Here is a 21,042-nt window from a genome sequence, read left to right as displayed (position 1 = left end):
TCAACTATGAGAACCACTTGGTTGTACCTGGAGCAATCATTCCCTCAGTCTGATGTACTGCACAATAACTATCTTTGAGGAGACAGTGTGAGGATAGCTATATACACTGCCTTTAGCACCATACATGAAAGATAGTTTATAAATGGTAACTAAAATAATAGTTTAAAGCAACTACATATATTTGAGGCCAGAGCTATGCATGATTTGCCACTTGTCTACTTAAAATCCAGTTATTGTATTTTAGGAAGGAGATATGATAAAGAAGTAAAGTATGCATCTATCTATCCAATCTACGCAAATCACTGGCCAGTGAGAGTCTCTCTGGCACTAACATATGCATAGCTAACATTGCTGCAATAACAAACAAATAATATTTTGTTCTCCCAATCTTTTGACAGTTTAGGCAAATATCATATTTTATTGCCACTAATTGGGGAGGATGTTTCTTCTTATATAATGAAATACTCTATTTATCTCTCTAATGAGCTAAAATATCCTGAGACTACTACTACTACTGCTGCTGCTATTATTATTATTATTTCCCACATTTCACACATTTCTAATCCACCCTTCCCAAGGGGGGATTCAGGGCGGCTTACACCAGTAACAATTTGATGCTACAAGATGCCATCCTTGTCTTTCTCTTAAAATACATTCATAGAATAATAGTTAGATAAAGGACATGGACAAATTGACCTTTTATTTGAAAGATTATACGGGAAAACCTATAAGAAGAACTGATTGGAAACAGTTTGAAGACTTTATGAAAACTATGTAAAAACTGGGTTGATTACTACTTACCAGAAGTGATGAAACAGAGGAAAATAGGACAAAACAAAGTAAAGACTCTGGAAAACTTTCTATACCTAGAAAGGCGAGCCACCAGAGCAAAGAAGAAAAAAATACAAAGAGAGGAAGATGACAACGCAGAGAAGAAGATTGGGAAGCCAACCCCCTCCCCCTACTTTTACCTTTCATTTCCCCTAATTCAAACCCGTTCTCACATTTCCCCATATATATATATATATATATATATATATATATATATATCCCTTTTTTTCTCTCTTTCTTCTTTCCTTTCTTTTCCCTGTAACTATCCCTACCCCACTTTTCCTCCCTATACCTACCCTAGTCTTTCGCAGAAATACCCCCCCTATATTTTATGTATATTTTGAAAAAAACCTATTTTAAAAAATACATTCATTTCCAAATATGTTGAATGATCACATTCCAATGATCAAGTAGAAACGTATATATGAGTTATAAGACCACATACAAACACATCATATCTGAAAAAAGTATGTAACAAAAGTATGGTAAGAGCAAGCATAATGACATCCACACACAATTTGGGTCATAAGTAGGTGTGATTTAATATGGCTATTGGCTATGCTAAAAGTCAAGCTCACTACCAAAATAGCACACACAAGCAGACCTCATTAATCCATGTCATCAAAAGGTCTCCAATAGCATGAGAATAGGTTGCTGCTGTATTATTGATAGTGAGTCATGTTTATTAAGATGGAACAAAGCTCCGGGTTCCATTAATACTTCTTCATCAGTCATTGCTAGCACTAGACATTTTGAGCTTGGGGCATTCTTACTTGGTTTAAAATGTCACTTGAAAATGCTAAGTGCTTCATTAGGTGGCATGATTCTCTTCTAACAGCTTTTATTTAAATGTCTTGTTACCATAGAGTCCGCTCTTTCCTATTATCAGGATTACCCAATGGATTCGCATTTATCTGTAATTTTAGCTTTCTGAATGGTTCACCAATAGACCAAATCTACAGCTCAATATTAACTCAGGGGAAAATGGCTTTGCTCCTAGGCAACTGTAATCTGCTTCCTACTGGGCAGGAGGACTTGTGATTTTTTTCCCTCAGTTAAGTCTAATTATTTTCTAAGATCATAGAAGCCATTATTCATTTTACCCCTTCATGTATGCTATGATAGCTGCCGTAGGCTGTGATATCTCCGTTTTACCTCATTTTTGCTTTGGGTTATGCCTTGTTAACATAAAAGGGACAATTTGCCATTTACAAATTGAGTGTCCCTTATCCAGAATTCCAAAATCCAAAATGCTCCAGAGCCCAACATCATCCACATGGGTGGCTGAGACCAATGATACTTCTACTCTCTGGGGATTCAATGTATATAAACTTTGTTTCATGAACAAAATTACTTAAACTATTGTGTATAAAGTCACCTTCAGGTTGGGTGTATAGGAAAAATCACCAAATGTCATGTTTATACTTGGATCCTATCTCCAGGATATCTCACTATACACATATATGCAAATACAGGTATTCCAAAATCCCCCCCCCCCAAAAAAAAGTTTTAGTAATTATACTTTAGAAACACTTAACAAATGAAATGTCAGTGCCCCCTAGTCCTAAGCATTCGAGATAAGAGCTTCTCGACCTATATTTTCTCTATATTTTAAAATACAAAATGCTAATTAAATAAGTACTTATGGTTAGATGAGTTTTCTAGTTTACTCAGGCTGTTCATTAAGCTGCAGAACAACACAAAATGGACTGTGCTGTCCAGTGAACTATTATGCTTCTTTTCTTTGACTACTTTACTAGCATGCAACAATGATAGAAAAGAACTATGGAATCTGTAGAAGATTATTCCACCGATGTAAATAAAAAATTCTCTGGGAATTGAGAATTACAACTCCGAAAATCCTCAGCTATCTTTTCATGGTGTAGATGCTGGGGAATTGCAAATGAAAAAGTAATTTTTTCAATTCCAAGCTCTCAATAAAATTAAACAGTCACAATGTTCATCTTGTTGCTTTCAAAACGCTTCCACAAATTCACCAGTGGTACATTATCTAACCTGTACTAACACAACCTCGAGAATCATGATCTCTTCAATCTTACAGGGAGCCCCTCCTCTCGCTCCCACCTCTCTTGCAAGTGTGGCTTGTGGGGACGAGGGAGAGGGTTTCCTCAATGGTGGCCCCCTGGTTCTGGAACTCACTACCCTGGGAGATTAGGCAAGTCAGCCTTTAGGAAACATCTGAAAACTTGGCTATTCTGGCATGCTTTTGAGGATTTAATAAGAAATCCCCATACCATGACTGTTCCAGTACAAATATGTCCTCCTGATGCAATTTACTTCATCCTCTAGTGAAAAATTGAACCCCACCATTTGTCCCATTTGATTCTCCCACCAGATACACTTTTCCATTTACCTATCTCACCCAGGGTTATGTGATTTTATCCCTACATTGGACCTAGCCCACTGTGTTCAACTCTTTGTTTTTAACTCCTTTATTTTATTTTATATCCTGTGTTTATCCTATTCTATTACTTTTATTGTTTGTATTTATTTGAGTTATTACCCGTTGTATGCATTTTCTTTTGCTTTATTGTAATAGTTGGGTTTGGCCTCATGTTAGTCATCCCAAGTCCCCCTTGAGAGATGGTGGTGGGGTATAAGTAAATATTATTATTATTATTATTATTATTATTATTATTATTATTTAAATAGTGGTTTTCTCTTTGGTTTACTCACCTTGGCTGCTCTGTTTCTACTATTATATACTATGGATTGATTTGATGAGCCCAAAGAGCTTGAGTGAGGAATCAAACACCTGTTTACCACCGTAGAGCCAAAGGCTTTCCTACTACTACTTGCAAGATTACCCATACAGTTCAGTCCTGTGCATGGTAACTCACAAACAAGTCCCACAAATTTCAATTGGATGCACCTTAGAAAGCGTGCACAGGCCTTTCAGGCTTTGTGTATGCTGCAGACTATATTATGCTGTCAAGACTAGATGCTGTCACAATGATTTAAGGCAGCTATGAGGTGGAAATGCATAGCCATACATTTTTAGTCATGCCATAGTATCAAGGCACATTTTGTTAGCGGGCAAACATATTTTAAAGGACTGAGAAAGAATAAAATGATCCCAAAGGGCTTTAGGCAGGTTGATAGGGAAAGGGGAGGAAACAAAAGAGAGCTGTGGAAGTGCCACTATTCATCCACCATAGTCAGTCACAATGTTGGATACAGACTACATTAACGTGGGTTCAAATTCCTAGTTAGCCAGCTCAATGTCACAAGGATGTGATAAACCTAAATTGGGAAACACATTTATCTAAACCCTTTAGAAGAATGATATAAGCCATCATTGACTAAGGCTGTATAATATTTTCCATGCTTTCTTGAAAAGAATCCCCACTCATAGTGAAGGCTATTGGATGGGGCAGAGCATAGGATTGCATTATAATATATGATATGATCCCAAGAAACTGAAAAGAAGCGTTTGCATACCTACCAGCCCTGATCTCAGAAGATGACGTCTTATCCTAGCATTGCTGAAATAGCCTGCAAGGTGCTTGTCTGTCAGGCTATTGTAATGTGCAAGGCTGTTGTAATCTCCAAGGGATCTGAAACCATCGAAGTTGATTATACATTAATATATTTGTTGAAAATATTTTTATTGTTGTAATATAAGTATAATGCTACATTAGGCAGTCTTAATGTATTATAAACACCCAATATTACTTATTTAAAATATCTTTCTATTCTGCCCCCCAGATAAAAATAAAGAAATAGACAATATTGGCTTCCCACCCGAACACATTATCAATGAAACAGTAATCTTCTACCAGATATATTTAAAGTCTTTGTTTCTACCATGTGACTACAATATCATCGATACTAATCTTCAAATCCCACAAGCATCTCCAGATTTTTCTTCTTTTTTATACAAGTTCTAATATTTTGAGAAAATATCTAAGGACTTCTCTTTGATCATGCCAGATAATTTGTCCAATTCTGCTATTTCAAACATCTTTGACATCCAATTTTATTTTAGAAGTAAGCCAATGTTATTCTATTTTTGTGCATAAAGTATTCTTACAGCTAGATTCTTTGTTAATTTATAACCATCCACAGACATGCACCTGAAAATTGCATGGAATAAAAAAAAATCAAATATCCAGATCACTAAGTTTATCCCTACCCTGTGCCTTTATAGTCAGCCCCCTGGTAGCGCATAGGGTTAAACTGCTGAGCTGCTGAACTTGCTGAACGAAAGGGTGGTAGTTCAAATCCAGGGAGTGGGGTGAGCTCCCACTGTTAGGCCCAGCTTCTGCCAACCTAGCAGTTCGAAAGCAACCACATGTGAGTAGATCAATAGGTATCACTTCTTTGGGAAGGTAACAGTGCTCCGTGCAGTCATGCCAGCCACATGACCTTGGAGATCTCTACGGACAATGCCAGCTCTTCAGCTTAGAAATGGAGATGAGCACCACCACCACCACCATCACCACCACCCCTAGAGTCGGACACAACTAGACTTAATGTCAGGGGAAACCTTTACCTTTATGCCTTTATGTCCCTCCCATAAGAGTGGTCCTCATATTGTACTCCCCCCTGTTTGAAGGCCTGTCTCCACTATTCTGTCTCCTATGAGTGTTTCCCATACTAATATTTCTTTTTCATCTCTATCCCATCCGGAGGTTTTATCTTTTTAACTTCTACAGGTGGCCCGCCCTTGGGATTGTTCTTTTTGCATTGCATTAGTTTTGTATTGTTTGTATTGTATTTTTAGGTTTTATTGTTTTAATCATGATGTTTATTTTGTTGTTTTTAGTTTTATCTTGTTGTAATGTACTGCTGGGCTTGGCCTCATGTAAGCTGCCCCGAGTCCCCATTAGGAAGATGGTGGTGGGGTATAAATAAAGATGATGATGATGATGATGATGATGATGATGATGATGATTGATACAAAAGCACAGTATGTCACAGCCAACAAGATCTATATGCTTCCCAATCGTCTAGGATTGTGATGTATTTTCGAATGATGCACGCAGATCCAAGTAAGGTGGCCTTTTGCAGTTGACAGATCGTGATCTTGTCGATGTTTATTGTTTCCAAATGCCGGCTGAGATCTTTTGGCACGGCACCCAGGGTGCTGATGACCACTGGGACCACCTGTACTGGTTTATGCCAGAGCCTTTGCAGTTCGATTTTGAGGTCTTGATAGTAGCTGAGTTTTTCCTGTTGTTTTTCCTCAATGTGACTGTCACCTGGTATGGTGACATCAATAATCCAGACTGTTTCCTTTTCCACAATCGTGATGTCTGGCGTGTTGTGTTCCAAAACTTTGTCAGTCTGGATTCGAAAGTCCCATATATTTTTGCATGTTCATTTTCCACGACCTTTGCGGGTTTATGATCCCACCAATTCTTTGCTGCTGGCAGGTGGTACTTGTGACATAAGTTCCAGTGAATCATTTGGGCCACAGAGTTGTGTCTTTGTTTGTAGTCCGTCTGTGCGATTTTCCTACAACAGGTGAGGATATGGTCCATTGTTTCATCAGCTTCTTTGCACAGTCTGCATTTTGGGTCATAAGCTGATTTTTCGATCCTGGCCTTAATTGCATTGGTTCTGATGGCTTGCTCCTAGGCTGCAAGAATCAGGCCTTCTGTCTCTTTCTTCAGGGTTCCAATTATTATTATTATTATTATTATTATTATTATTTATAATTGTCCTATCTATGGATGCTCCACCATTATAGGCAACAGGACTTGAGACCGTGGTCCTCCAGATATTGCTGGGCTATCATTCTCAAGCGTACCTGACAAAAGTAAATGATTGTAGAAGGAAGTGTTCACTAAAACTTGGAAGAATATGCACCCAGCCCAACATAGGTATTTAAAAATGGGTATCTGATCTGGTACAGATTTTTTATGAGCATGCTGTAGTGAAGGCATGATGAACATCTACTTCAGATATCACGCAAGTCAATAATACTGTGAAACCATATCCTTAATACCTTGGTAAATGTCACTGCTGACTTCACGGTCATTTTCTTCTGCTCTCCTACTGTGCATTAGTATGGTGGCTTTGAAAGAAGTTGACATGTGATCAGGTGGATGCATAATGGCAAACAAAAAAGGCCTCTTGGTGAGAAAGGGGGAATAAAACATTCTTTTCATAAAAATGTGACAAAGGCAAGAGACTTCCAGGAAGTTTACTTCTGGTTTCACAATCGTCCCCTAGGTAGCCTACACCACATAAATTAAACTTTAAACAGACCATTTACTTTACCATGCTCTGCCTGGTGATTAAACACTGGAACTATAGCAACAGTTTTATGTTACTTTCTTTATCCTGTTGTTTGTATTTGCATCTGAAATTGCTAGATTACAGCAATTATATCAAGTACTGATATGTATTGCCTCTTGGTACTAGTGTGTTGCATTCATGGCGTAGGGGGAAATTAAACTTGATCCAATATCTTTATATTTACTTCCTTGTCAGTGTCAATGGCCCAGATAACATGTAAAAACACAACTAATCTCAGGCTGTATCTACACTTACCAGAAAAATCTGTTTTAAAGGGCTCTGGAGCCCCTTTGGCTGTTCCCATAGCTGGCTGGGGCAAAGATAAATTGAGGGTGTCATTACCACATCACCACCAGCAAGCAGCTCTCTCCCAGTGGCTTGCTGGCAATGTTGCATTTCTGGTCATGTAGCTCAGCATCTGACCTGACCTTACCAGAAATATGATGTTGACAGCAAGCCTCTGAATGAGAACTGTTTGCTGGTGGTGAGGAAGCAGTGTCCTGTTGTTGGTGTAGACCACAGATCATGCCAGATCCAGTCTCATCCAGCTGCCCACACCTCCAACACTGTGGGACCATTCTGGAACTTCCAGGAACCTCCAGAGTAAATCCCACCACCTGGATCCACCTGTATGCTGCACAGATGATCAATGTGACACATGGACTCACTACAGCAAGTGAGCATTGAGTTCACATTATTTTGTATATAAATGAAATGGGTTCCTGATTATACACCAACGTAATATATACCCACAAATACAACAGTGTGTATAGGTCAATAATCAATAAACAGGCATGAAATATAATTTTATATTGGATGAACAAGTACAAATTTACAAGTATAATGTTGCTGCTCTGTACATCAGAATTAATATCAAACTAAACATAAATTTGCCGCTTGTGAAGTCAGTCAGTTGAACTAAAGCGTCTGTAGAGCACACGACCGGTTTCGACTTTTTTAGTCTTCCTCAGGCAACTGTGTAATTGTACATAAACACTTTACATTTCTCTCCAAAGTAGTATTCTATGTCTTTTGTTTTCTTTTTTTCTTTTTTGCAATTATATCAATGGAGGGTAAGTGTCCATGAATTTATATTTCTTAGATACTTTGCTAACACTGTTGGTTCTTATTGCAAGCATCAACATTATAATTGCAAATTTGTACTTGCTTATCCAATATAAGTGTATATTTCATACCTGTTTATTGATTATTGACCTATACATACTGTTGTATTTGTGGGTATATATTACTTTGCTCCACATTATTTTGGCCACGTAGAAAGGTCTCAGATATCAGAAGGATGGAGCAGTCAGAGGTACTGAGCCACTTACACCTTTACATTTCATTTCAGTTGTGAACAGTTTACCCCAGTAAACATCCAACTGAATTAGAACATGAAAGAAGATCTTGTTTGAAAAGACAGCCACAAGACTGCAGTAATCAATGTAGCATGCCATCTTTAGAGTTCATTTTTCTCAGATTGGCTGTCACGACCAAGAAAGAGAGAGAAACCATCAATACTCTCAGTTCTAAACCTTTGTCACTCACTAGCCCAACTCTGGATAGAATCATAGAATCAAAGAGTTGGAAGAGACCTCATGGGATATATTATGGTTTGAATAACCCAGTACGTTTTTCCTAAATATCCATATCCAGATTGAATGACTAAAAATGTTGGCCAGCTGATGTATGCATCAGAGCTCTAAAAAGTACATGTTGTTCCACTCAAACACTTCATGCAAGTATCCCCATTCTCTTTAGTATCGTACAATGTTCATAGTTCCCAGGGTGAGAGGGAGGAATCACAGGGTGAGAGGAGTGACTCCAAGTACATATAATTTCCTCATTTGTTACTTGCAGTGTTTTTTATTTCTTATTTTCCCAATGTTATTGAAGTGTTTGGTTTTGCGTATTGTGATATATGTCATTTTTATATAATAGATCGTTTTGATCATATCTACACATTTTCCACAAAAATTCCCTCTAAATTAAACCCTTTCCCCCTACCTACAGTGATACAAAAATAAGTACTTTAAAATAATTTTATAAACGTGTAAAAGTAATGGTATGGTCTATGCAAGTGAGATTGATGCTCATGTATCATATTTAATGGCACCACCAGGAGGTGCCCCTAATAATATCACCAGGACTTGTCTTCTATGACAGGAGTTCATGTTGTCAGAAAGGGCAGGGAGTTCCTGTCACTAGAATGATGGAGAAACAAGGCTCTAGCACACTGGTTCCCAAATTGGGTCCTCCAGCTGTTTGGACTTCAACTCCCAGAAGCCCAAGTGAGCATGGAATGAATTATGGGAGCTGACTTCCCAAACATCTGGAAGACTGTTTTGGAAACACCGCTCTAGAGCACTTGAAATAACATTAGTATCCACTAGAATAGGAAAATTCCTTTGAAACATTATTGGAGGAGGGATCACCATAGCTCTCACAAATCATTCAAAGGTGTATAATAACTTTGTGAAATGGGGCATAAATGTAGATTCAATAGGACTGCAATATCTGCAATGTATGATCACTAATAGTGTCAGCACTGGATCTGTCACCTGATCCCCAATTTCTGGCAGGTCATTCAGAAGTATCAGAAGTTATGAACAGTGATGAGTGAACCCAATATCAATTACAAGATGTGCCATTTACTGCTAATCCTCTGGCATCAGTTGCAATGCTGGATAAACACCTGAACAGAACAGACCTTTCAGAGAAATTCATCCTGTGGATGAGTGAATTATTTATTGCCTCTGACAAAAGGCTATTACAAAAACTCCTCTATAAAATCCTCATGGCAAAAGATTCAACGGTGAAGTAAAAGGCTAATTATGACAAACCAATTAATTTAAATACACAGTTTTTAAATGTTTATAACACATCTTCACAGTCCACTGCAGACTTGTTTAAAAAATAATGAATTTCAGGGGCTCCTAGTACAAAGGTGGCGGCCTTATTTGTGATGGAATTATTAGAATCTGTCACCAAGTCATAAGTACTAGATAATAAGATTAAAAGCTATTCTTTTATTGGAAATAAAGAAGCTGAAACACAATGAAAAGAGCTGAAATGTGCTGGCTACATTACCGTAGTTGAAAACTCTGTCTCTAATAGACAATTTGTACTCAGTTTATAAGGTGATCTGAGCACTTTTCACTAAAGATGTGACCATGTTAGCCAGTAATTGGTCCATCTGTCCTTGCACAGCTGCTCAGTAAAGCAAAGCATTCAACAATCTTTTACCATACAGAACAGACACCTTGAAGATTCAATAGCAGATGTTCAACTTCTACTTTTAACAAGAAGGAACTTACTCATGGAGGAGGTACCAAGCCTTCATTTTAGAACCCATTTTGAATGATGTGGGAAGTGTCTCTTGTTACGATTTGACGATGCATGCTGACCAGCAGAAGATTAGTCCTTTATACAGTAGAGTCTTGCTTATCTGTCCTTTGCTTATCCAAGCTTCCATCTTATCCGGCACTCTTATCTAATGTCCTCGCCCCCTTTTCCTCCAGCATTTCCACTTTAGAGACCATGTTTTTAGTTTCCTTCTTTCTTCACCAGAGCATAATACTGCTGCCTCTCCTCCCCTTCCCTCCATGTACAGCAATGGTACAGTCCGAGTTGGAAGGAGGGGCCATGGCTACACGGGAGTTTGTAGGAAATATGGGAAGAGAAAAAAATGAAGGTGGCAGTTGTGTGTAACTGTACTATTGACCTTTCCATTACAATTCCTTGTTTGTTGCTCTTTTTTCCATCAATGGTAAGTAAGTTATTTCCTTGTGTCTGGTAAACCAAACAGAAGGAGAACTCACTCACCACTGATTTCTGCCAGGATAGAGATATGGCCTTCAACTCCCAGAAGCCGGCGTATTATCCGACATTTTCATTTATCCGACGTCCTACCAGCCCGTTTATGTCAGAGAAGCGAGACGCTATATTCAGAAAAGAGCAACACAAGTGGAATACAAAACTTAAATTGTACTCTTGTGCAGCAGAGTTCATGGAAAAAACAAGCAACTTCAACCAAACTTTCTAGTAATAATACAGTCACAGTTCTTCTGGAGTATCAAACTCATGTATGGTCCTTGCATTACATTCATGCAATGCTTTTCATTAGAAAATATATCTTCTCCCAATCTTCATTTCTTGTTCATGGAAATGAGCATGGAAGACAAACTTGCCAGCATCAGATAGACTGTAAGCCAGGAGTTTACGTCAAATATGCTCAGTGGCAAGCATTCAATAACTCCAGAAACATACAATAAACTCTCCCCAGTTATACCCCTTCGGGAATGACCAAAACTTGTTCACCTTAATTACCCTAATTACTCAGCCTGTGGATTGTAATCAACTAGGATGAGTCTTTTTATCTTATCACATACATGGTAGTGAACCCACAGGAACTTAGCTTTGTACCTTAATGCCCTAGAATTCATCCCTTATACATGATAAGGATAGCTACATTAGCTAGATTGTGAGAGGAATCAACTTACAATTACAAAATTGACAAATTAATCAAAGGGATATCTAGGTTCACTTAAACTGTAGAATGAATGCAATTTGATACATCTTTAACCGCCATGGCTCAATGCTATGCAATCTTTAGGGTTGTGGCTATACAAGGTCATTAGCCTTCTCTACCAAAGAGTGGTAGTTCCCTGCTACACTAAAAAATCCCAGGATTTCATAGTACTGAGCCATTAAGCATTGATACACTCTTTGTCAAACTGACAGCAGCCTGTCTGCTAAAATGAAGACAGTTAGGGGCTTCAATTTAACCAGTCATCTATTGTGTTCTGTGGATACTGTTCCCAAAACATATAAGATGTGTTTGGGTACACAGGTTCTGATAAAGTGTGGTTAACAGTATCACCATCCTATGTGATCTCTGCTTAAACCAATGGTTCCTAACCTTTTTTTGATGAGGGCCCACTTTGGCCAGGGACCACTGGACAGGGGACCACTTTGACCAGGGGCCACTCTCCAACATTAGTACCAAAAAGGGCAGGATGGGGATGGTTAGCTCTGCAGAAAGGAGTAGAAATAAATAAAATAAATAAAGAGGAAGGAGGTTCACAGATCAGATTTTCGTTTTCGCGGCTCACAGGTTGAGAACCATTGGCTTAAACTGATAGCTTTGGTACTGCGTGTAACGTGTAGTTCCAGCCAGGGGCGGCTCAACCCATTACGCAAAGTAAGCATTTGCAGTATAGTTGATTTTGCCCAGGGGCGCTCTTGAGGCACTCTTGGGGGAAAATAGACCTTGACATATGCAAGTTGTAGTTACTGGGATGTATAGTTCACCTACAATCAAAGAGCATTCTGAACTCCACCAATGATGGAATTGAATCAAATATGGCACACAGAACTCCCACGAAGAACAGAAAATATATATCAGTGATTGGTTGGGGGGGCGGGGGCACCAAAATAGTGTTTGCTTACCGTTGAAAATTACCTAGGGCTACCTCTGGTTCCAGCACAGAGTTTTAGTCAGGAATGTACTTGTGAAGGTAAGTGCATATGGCCATTATAAGTCAACAAGTAATCATGCAAAAATGTATAACCATAACAATGGGTTGTGGCATTGTCTCATTAAAAGTCTTTCTGCTTGGCAAGAAATGAAGCAAGAACCAAATACATTATTCATCCTTTAATTGGTGCCAATGTACATTATGTTATGTAGCTCAAGTTCAAGTAATATTGTCTGTCATAAAATATGTTTATGCCTGTTTTATTGATATGAAAGTGAATGTGAAGCCACTAATGTTATTATTATTTTTTAAAAAAATCTGCACAGTTAACTTCATGGTGTAATTTTGTTAGCAATGACACACCAAAGAAGCAATATGAAATAATACTATTTATTGATCAGCAGAGATGGTTGCTGGTAGTTATATAAATTCCATGTCTGCACTGTGCAATTGCACTTTATTGCCAATTTTATATCTAAACTATAATGAGACCAAAATGGAAGCACTTTTTCAAGTTTTATAGCTTCAACCAATTGTGCATTACTTCCCATTGGTAATAAAGATAAAAACTCCCCATATTCTACTTTATAAAGTGCGTCCACATTTAATAGAAAAGTGAATGTTATTTTAATATACAATCAATCACCCATGAAAAGCATATGTATATGCTATCTCTTGTCTGCCTTCATATGATACAATGCTTTTGTTGATTAGACCTTTAAAAAGACGAGATAGTAATGAAAGACGTCAACTACTGTAATATCAGTTGTTAAGTTAAATCCTGTCAGCAAAGTCCTCACTTGCTTTATTTATAGAGTCATTTCTTTAGAAAGTGGGGGGAAATGACAAAGGGACTTGAGCCTTACCAAGGGGGGGGAAGTAAAATACATTACGCCCCCCATTTTTGTAGTAGTTAGAGGTGTAGCATTCCTGCAAGAGTGGGGCAAGGGCAATTTTTTTTAAAAAATGGGGGTTTTTTACCAGAGAGAACACCTCTCTAGGAATATCTAGGTGCTCCTGGGAGACTGTATGGTCGGTTTCAGGCATAAGTTGATCCATAGAGTTGCACTGAACTTAAAGCTAACCTAAAAAAACTGTGGCATAGACTCTGAGAACTGGGAAGCCCTGGCCATTAAGCATTCTAACTGGAGGCCAGCTGCTACCAAAAATGCTATGGATTTTGAAGAGGCACAAATAGAGGATGAAAGGGAGAAACATGTCAAGAGGGGGGTGTATCAGGCAAACTCTTGTCGGGACCACCTTCCATCTGGAAATCAATGTCCTCACTACGAAAGACCATGCATATCCAGAATAGGTTTCTACAGTCATTTATGTACCCACTGCAAAGATTCCACCCTTGGAAGACAATCATACTTGGCCGCAAGTGATTACCTAGAGATATGTAGATGTGTGTCTGTGTGTATCCATGGGGAAATCTCTATAATATTTCTCCTGTGGATACCGGGGACCTTCATTCCTATTGAAACTGAAGTGACAATGGGTCATCCGAATTACTCTATCACTGGTATAAGACATATTTAGTAAGCTACTTTGACCTGAATCCAGCTTCCTTGTCATACATCTGCCAGAATCAGCCTATGTCGTCATTGGGGGGTAGGGGTGGGAATCAGTGCCCCACACTACGCATCACCCAGCTCCAGTTAAAAGAGATCCCATGAGGGGAAGCATCGACCACACAACTCCCCCCATTGCTTCTTATGACAACACGGGAAGCCTCATGTGTTGCCGTGGTGGTGGCATGCACCACACATTTTTGAGGCAAAAAACTACAGAAGTGGTCTTCTAAGGTCCCATGAAGCAGTCAATGCAGCCCCCTAATTTTTTATAGTTGCCTACCCCTTTCCTAAATATTAGGAAAAAACCTTTCATTAAACAAAGATAATAACACTCCATCGATATTATTTGTATCCCAACTCTTGATGACTGCTAGAAACAATATTTCAATATTTGATTCATTTACCATCTTGGAATCTGATCAGAAGACAGTATATGATTAGCTTGAAATATACTTATACATATTTGGACCCAGTGATGACTTTCATTAGAGTATATGGATTTAAAAACATAAGTGGTTCTTTCATTGAAATTTATGTATCTATATATCTGTTTGCTTAAGTTTGTAAGAATATTGCCAGAGGAATAGCTGAACAGCACGCTCTAGCAATATCTTTGAAATACAGCCAGCAACAAATTTATTATGGTTGCTTATTCCTTATATTTTCAACTGGTAATTAATTAACTAATTAATTAACAAGTCCGGAAAGTGTCAATATTGAACATGAACACTTGATTTCATAGTAATTCGTGCAGTTTCTAATGGAAGGAATGTTAATTACAACTTTTAAGTCTCGTGCTCTCTTTTCCCTCTCCTCCTTTTTCTCGGAGCACCCAAGAAAAAGGAAATTCAAAGTAAGCTCCACCAAGACAAACTCAGAGGCGCATTACCTGTCCTTTTCATTTATGTCAGAATATTAATCAAAATAAAACCTCAGCATGGCAAAAGGATTTAAATAAGCAGGTTTGTTTTTTTTTTAAATATATATATATATTTCACATGAAGAATGTTGATGGTCAAGTGGCATGGCGCGCAAAAACTGTGTTCATAACAACTAACTTTGCTCTGGATGTAATGTTTTAATATTAAATTATTGCTTCATACTCTCAGGCATTTAGTACATTTCCTGAAGAATATGAAAGAACAGTCTGTTAGTTGCGAACTCCCCCCTCCCCACCCCCAAATAATATGGTCTTCTTAATTCCCTTCCTTTCATTTGGGTTTCTTCTGCTGCAACTCTGGTTACCTATATACACAAACTTCTGTTCTATTTTCAAATACAAAGTGCAGGTTGCATATCCCTTTTATTGGAATCCAGAATCCCAAACACTAAATTGTCCCCAATGGTGGCTATGATAGTGACATCTTTGCTTTTTCTGATGGTTCAATGTGCACAAATTTTGTTTGATTACAAATCTTGTATAAAGTTATCTTCAGGTTATGTCTATGGGATGCATATGAAACATAAATGAGTTTTGTGTTTAGACTTCAGGCCCCATCTCCAAGATATCTCATTATGCAAATACAGATATTCAAAAATCTAGGGAAAACATCCAAATCCAAATCATTTCTATCCTAAACAGTTTCTTTAAGGAATACTAAATCTGTATTACCACCAGCACTGGCACATGTCAGAAACATGCCTCTCTCTGCTTTATCCGGGGTTAGTAAACTTTGGTAAATAGGTAAACTTTCATATTTAATCTTGGGCCCCATCTTCAATCATAATGTAAAAGATAAAGGTTTCCCCTGACATTAAGTCTAGTTTTGTTAGACTCTGGGGTGTGGTGTTCATCTCCATTTCTAAGCCAAAGAACCAGTGTTGTTCATAAACACCTCCAAGGCCATGTGGCCAACATGACTGCACAAAGCGCCATTACCTTCCTGCAGAAGTGATACCTACTGATCTACTCATGTTTGCATGTTTTTGAACTGCTAAGTTGGCAGAAGCTGGGTCTAACAGTGGGAGCTCACTCCGCTCCCTGGATTTGAACCATCAACCTTTCGGGCAGGTACAATCATAATGTATCCACATGCAAATACAGCTACTGCAAAGTTCTTTTAAAAAAATAAAAGAATCCAAAATACTTCTGGTCTCCAAGGATACGCAGCCTGTACTAAAAGCCTTACAAATCACAACATGGGAGGGAGCATTATAAATACAGTGGGATCCAGGATCCTCTGTGGATACCAAAATCTGTGGATGCTCAAGTCCCATTACACTGTGTAACACAATTTGAAAACTTTTCTCTTCTTGCTTTGAAAGTGTTACTTCCTGTTTAATTGTGTAGCACTTACTTTGAAAGTAGTTGTTCTACTCCAGAAACTTGGTTATTGTGGCTGCCACAAACTAGGTTGAATTAGTTAAGAGATGAGATATTCATTGAAAATCTACAGCAAAATGTGCTGAAAGGTGTCCCACAAAAGCAAAGTTTTTGCCATTTAATAAACCTTTTCCATGTTTACATGATAGAACCAATTAGGAAATGACATTCATAACCCAGTAACAAAAATCGTGTGACGAAGTGTTATATGCCATTGCATAGCGAAATGGTTTCTCTTATGCAAAATGTTAAAAACAAGGTTTGCCTTTTGGAGATAGATAGACAGATAGATAGATAGATAGATAGATAGATAGATAGATAGATAGATATCCAGGAAACTATATAGTGTATCTTATAAATGTTGTCTCATATATATATATATATATATATATATATATATATGAGCATTTTATATAAGAGACACCATTTTGCTATGCCATTGCATATAACACTATGTCACATGATTTTTGTTTCTGGGTTATTAATGTCATTTCCTAATTGGTTCTATCATGAAAATGTGGAAAAAGTTTATTAAACAGCAAAAACTTTGTTTTTGTAGGACATCCTTCAGTACATTTTGTGAATAATGGGACTCGAGCATCCACAGATTTTGGTATCCACAGGGGACCTTGGACACTTATAAAAGGAAAATGTTTCCACTTGACATTAAGTCTAGTCATGTCCGATTCTGAGGGCTGATGCTCATCTCCATTTCTAAGATGAAGAACCCGCATTGTCTGTAGACGCCTCCAAGGTCATGTGGCTGGCATGACTGCATTGAGAGCTGTTACCTCCTTCCTCCTTTGGTGATGCTATGTTTTTTAATTGGTTTTAATGGTTTATATGGTTTTAATAATATTAGGTTGAATGTTTTTAATTGTACTTTGAATGTATGGCATCATGCTGCCAATTTCTGTAACCTTGAGTCACGGTAAGACTGAGAAAGCCAGGCTACAAATGCCATAAATAAATAAATACATACATACATACATACATACCTTTCTGCTGAAGCAGTACCTATTGACCTACTCACATTTGCATGTTTTTGGACTGCTAGGTTGGCAGAAGCTGGGGCTAATAGTGGGAACTCACCCCACTCCCCAAATTTGAACCACTGACCTTTTGGTCAGCAAGTTCAGCAGATCAGTGCTTTAATTCTCTGCACCAGCAGGGGCTCCAGACCCTTATATATAGCTCTCTCTCTCTCTCTCTCTCTCTCTCTATATATATATATATATATATATATATATATATACACACACACACAGAGAGAGAGGATCCCTATCTGTATGTATGTATATACAGTATGCATGTGTGTACACACACACACAAACATATATAAGTGGATACAGAATCTGTGCATATGGAGAGCTGACTGCAAGTACACTTGAGAAGAGGAAGGGAAGGGAAGGGAAAAGGGATGGGAAGTGAAAAAGAAAGAAAAGGATGGAGGGAGGAGGAAAAAAAGAAGTGAGGGAAAGAAGGAAGGAGAAAAAGAAAGAAGGGAGGGGAGAGAATGACTGAAAAGGAAGGGAGAAGTAAAGGGATGGAAAGAGAAGGCGGAAAGAGCCTATTTAATCCCAAAGCAATGCAGCTGATCCCACTCCACGGCCTCCCGCAACGGTACTCCGGAGCTTCCCACTCACCTTGGGTGGTGATGGCTCATTTTGGCAGAATGGCTCCTTCCTTTCCCTGCAGTGGGAGGCGGGGAGGGCTCTTTGGCCCCTGCTGCTGCTGCTCCAATGCAGGCGCTCCTCTTTGCTGAGCCCGGACAAGAGCCGGCGGCTCTCTCGCTTTACAGCCTCCGCCGGCGGACTCCTCGCCTCGGCATCGCTCCCGTTACTAGGAGATGCCTTGGAAGGGGTGGGCCCCAAGCCTCCCTCGGCCCAATGGCTGCGGAGGACGGGGCAGGCGCCCTCTCAGCCGGGCGGTCCATTGGGTCTCTGCCTGTGTTGCCCGCAGGTTCCCTGGGCGCCCGAGCTGGAGCACGCAGGAGGCAGAGGGCGCGACTGTGCAGTGCAGAAGGATTGCAGCTTGGCACCAGTGGAAGCCTGGCCTATGTCCATTGGTGTTGGCTCCAGCACTCTCTGGCAGTGGTTCTCAACCTGGGGGTCCCCAGATGTTTTGGCCTTCAACTCCCAGAAATCCTAACAGCCGGTAAACTGGCTGGGATTTATGGGAGTTGTAGGCCAAAACACCTGGATACCCACAGGTTGAGAACCTCTGGCAGTACTGAATAAATGTTGATGTTGAACAATAAATGTGGTGATTTTAAAATCAGGGTAGCTGTTTCCATGAGGTGCCCTATATGTCATCCTCCCTCACAGGGTTGTTTTGACACTGAAGTGAGTGAAGGAGACACTATGTACCTTTCTTGTACTCTGAGGAGGAAAGGCAAAGAAAATATACAGAATGATTAAAAATAATTGACCTAATTTGAAGGTATTATAGAATCATAGAGTTTGAAGAGACCTCATGGGCCATCCAGTCCAACCCTCTGCCAGAAAGCAGAAAAATTGCATTCAAAGCACCCGCGACAGATGGCCATCCAGCCTCTGCTTAAAAGCTTCCAAAGAAGGAGTCTCTACCACACTCGGGCAGAGAGTTCCACTGCTGAACAGCTCTCACAGTCAGGAAGTTCTTCCTAATGTTCAGATGGAATCTCCTTTCTTGTAGTTTGAAGCCATTGTTCCGTGTTCCTCCAAGGCAGCAGGAAACAAGCTTGCTCCCTCCTCCCTATGACTTCCTCTCACGTATTTATCCATGGCTATCATGTCTCCTTTCAGCCATCTCTTCTTCAGGCTAAACATGCCCAGCTCTTTAAGCCGCTCCTTATAGGGCTTGTTCTCCAAACCCTTGATCATTTCAGTTGCCCTCCTCTGGACACATTCCAGCTTATCAATATCTCTCTTCAATTGTTGTGCCAAAAATCAGACACAATATTACAGGTTTGAAATGGCCTAATACAGGAATATTTTTTCCCCACTATGGGAACATGAAATCAGAAGACGTTTACTTCTTGGGAGGAGAGCAATGAACAATCTTGATAAAATAGTGAAGAGACATCACACTGGCAATGAAAATCCACATAATTGAAGCAATGGTGTTCCCCATAGTAACCTATGGATGTGGGAGCTGAACCATATGGAAGGCTGAGCAAAGGAAGATAGATGCTTTTGAACTGTGGTGTTGGAGGAAAATCCTGAGAATGCCTTGGACTGTAAGAAGATCCAACCAGTCCATATTTCAGGAAATAAAGCCCAGCTGCTCATTGGAGGGAAGGATATTAGAGGCAAAGATGAAGTACTTTGACCACATCATGAGAAGACAGGAAAGCGTGGAGAAGACAATGATGCTGGGGGGAAAGGAAGGAAAAGGGAAGAGGGGCCAACCAAGAGCAAGATGGATGGATGGTATCCGTGAAGTGACTGGATTGACCTTGAAGGAGCTGGGGGTGGTGACGGTTGACAGGGAGCTCTGGCATGGGCTGGTCCATGAGGTCATGAAGAGTCGGAAGCGACTGAACGAATAAACAACATGGAAAACACAACTCTTTTTTTTTTTTTTTTTTTGCTTTTTATATGAAGTAATAGAGTTAGGAAATACTTCGTAAGCAAGTCAAATCACTTAACACTGCAGCATATGTATGGGTTCTAATTGTAGGAAAAGATGATTTACAGATGTCCCCATCAGTTTCTTCTGACTGTAAGATTTTATTAATTAGTCGCAATTCAATTTGAACTAGAGTGGCTTCCGAAACCTTTTTCATACTCTCTTTGATCTATAGGTATAATAAAACAGGTTGTCTGTGTTTTAATAATTTTGCTACAACTGGATATCCAGTCCAAGAAAAACACTCGACAGATGCTCCATCTGGTACAGGGAGACCTCTAGCAACTACACATGTCCAAGTTCAGAAAGCTGATTGGGCTTACAACTTGCATTTTAGCTCTCATATTAGCTACTTCTGTCCAATTAGTTTGAGCAATTTGAGGTAGGCAATAAGCCAAAACAATTGATTATTTTGTCCTCAAACAAATGGGAATACTATTTAAATGTAAATAAACAGAGCTACACATATGTATTGTCGAAGGCTTTCATGGTTGGAATCACTGGGTTGTTGTAGGTTTTTTCAGGCTATATGGCCATGTTCTAGAAGCATTCTCTCCTGACGTTTCACCTGTATCTATGGCAAGCATCCTCAGAGGTTGCGACATCATAACTTCTGAGCATGCTTGCCATAAATGCAGGCAAAACATCCAGAGAGAATGCTTCTAGAACATGGCCATATAGCCCGAAAAACCTACAACAACCCAGAGCTACACATAGCTTTAACATTGTGTGAGCCTCTTTTGTTGTTGTTGTTTTGTTTTTTTAGGAAACTCATAGAATCACAGAGTTGGAAGAGACCTCGTGGGTCATCCAGTCCAACGTCCTGCCAAGAAGCAGGAAAATCACATTCAAAGCACCCCGACAGATGGCTATGCAGCCTCTGTTTCAAAGCCTCCAAAGAAAGAGCCTCCATCACACACCCTGGCAGAGAGAGAGTTGCACTGCTGAACAG

General features: G+C 39.3%; 1 protein-coding gene across 1 annotated transcript in view; it reads right to left on the bottom strand.

Annotated features, from left to right (window-relative positions):
- Positions 1-18,570, bottom strand: part of ERICH3 (glutamate rich 3) — a 77,535-nt gene extending 58,965 nt beyond the window's left edge. Inside the window, exons 1-2 of the mRNA XM_060773734.2 lie at positions 18,125-18,570; positions 4,298-4,409 (exon numbers count right to left, since the gene is read on the bottom strand). Of these exons, the coding sequence (XP_060629717.2) occupies positions 4,298-4,409; positions 18,125-18,144 (132 nt within the window). The 5' untranslated portion in view covers positions 18,145-18,570. The remainder of the gene's footprint in view (positions 1-4,297; positions 4,410-18,124) is intronic.
- Positions 18,571-21,042: the final 2,472 nt, after the last annotated feature.

Source organism: Anolis sagrei, chromosome 4 (assembly GCF_037176765.1).
Source record: "Anolis sagrei isolate rAnoSag1 chromosome 4, rAnoSag1.mat, whole genome shotgun sequence".
NCBI lineage: Eukaryota > Metazoa > Chordata > Lepidosauria > Squamata > Dactyloidae > Anolis > Anolis sagrei.
This window is presented reverse-complemented; position numbering and strand designations above follow the sequence as displayed.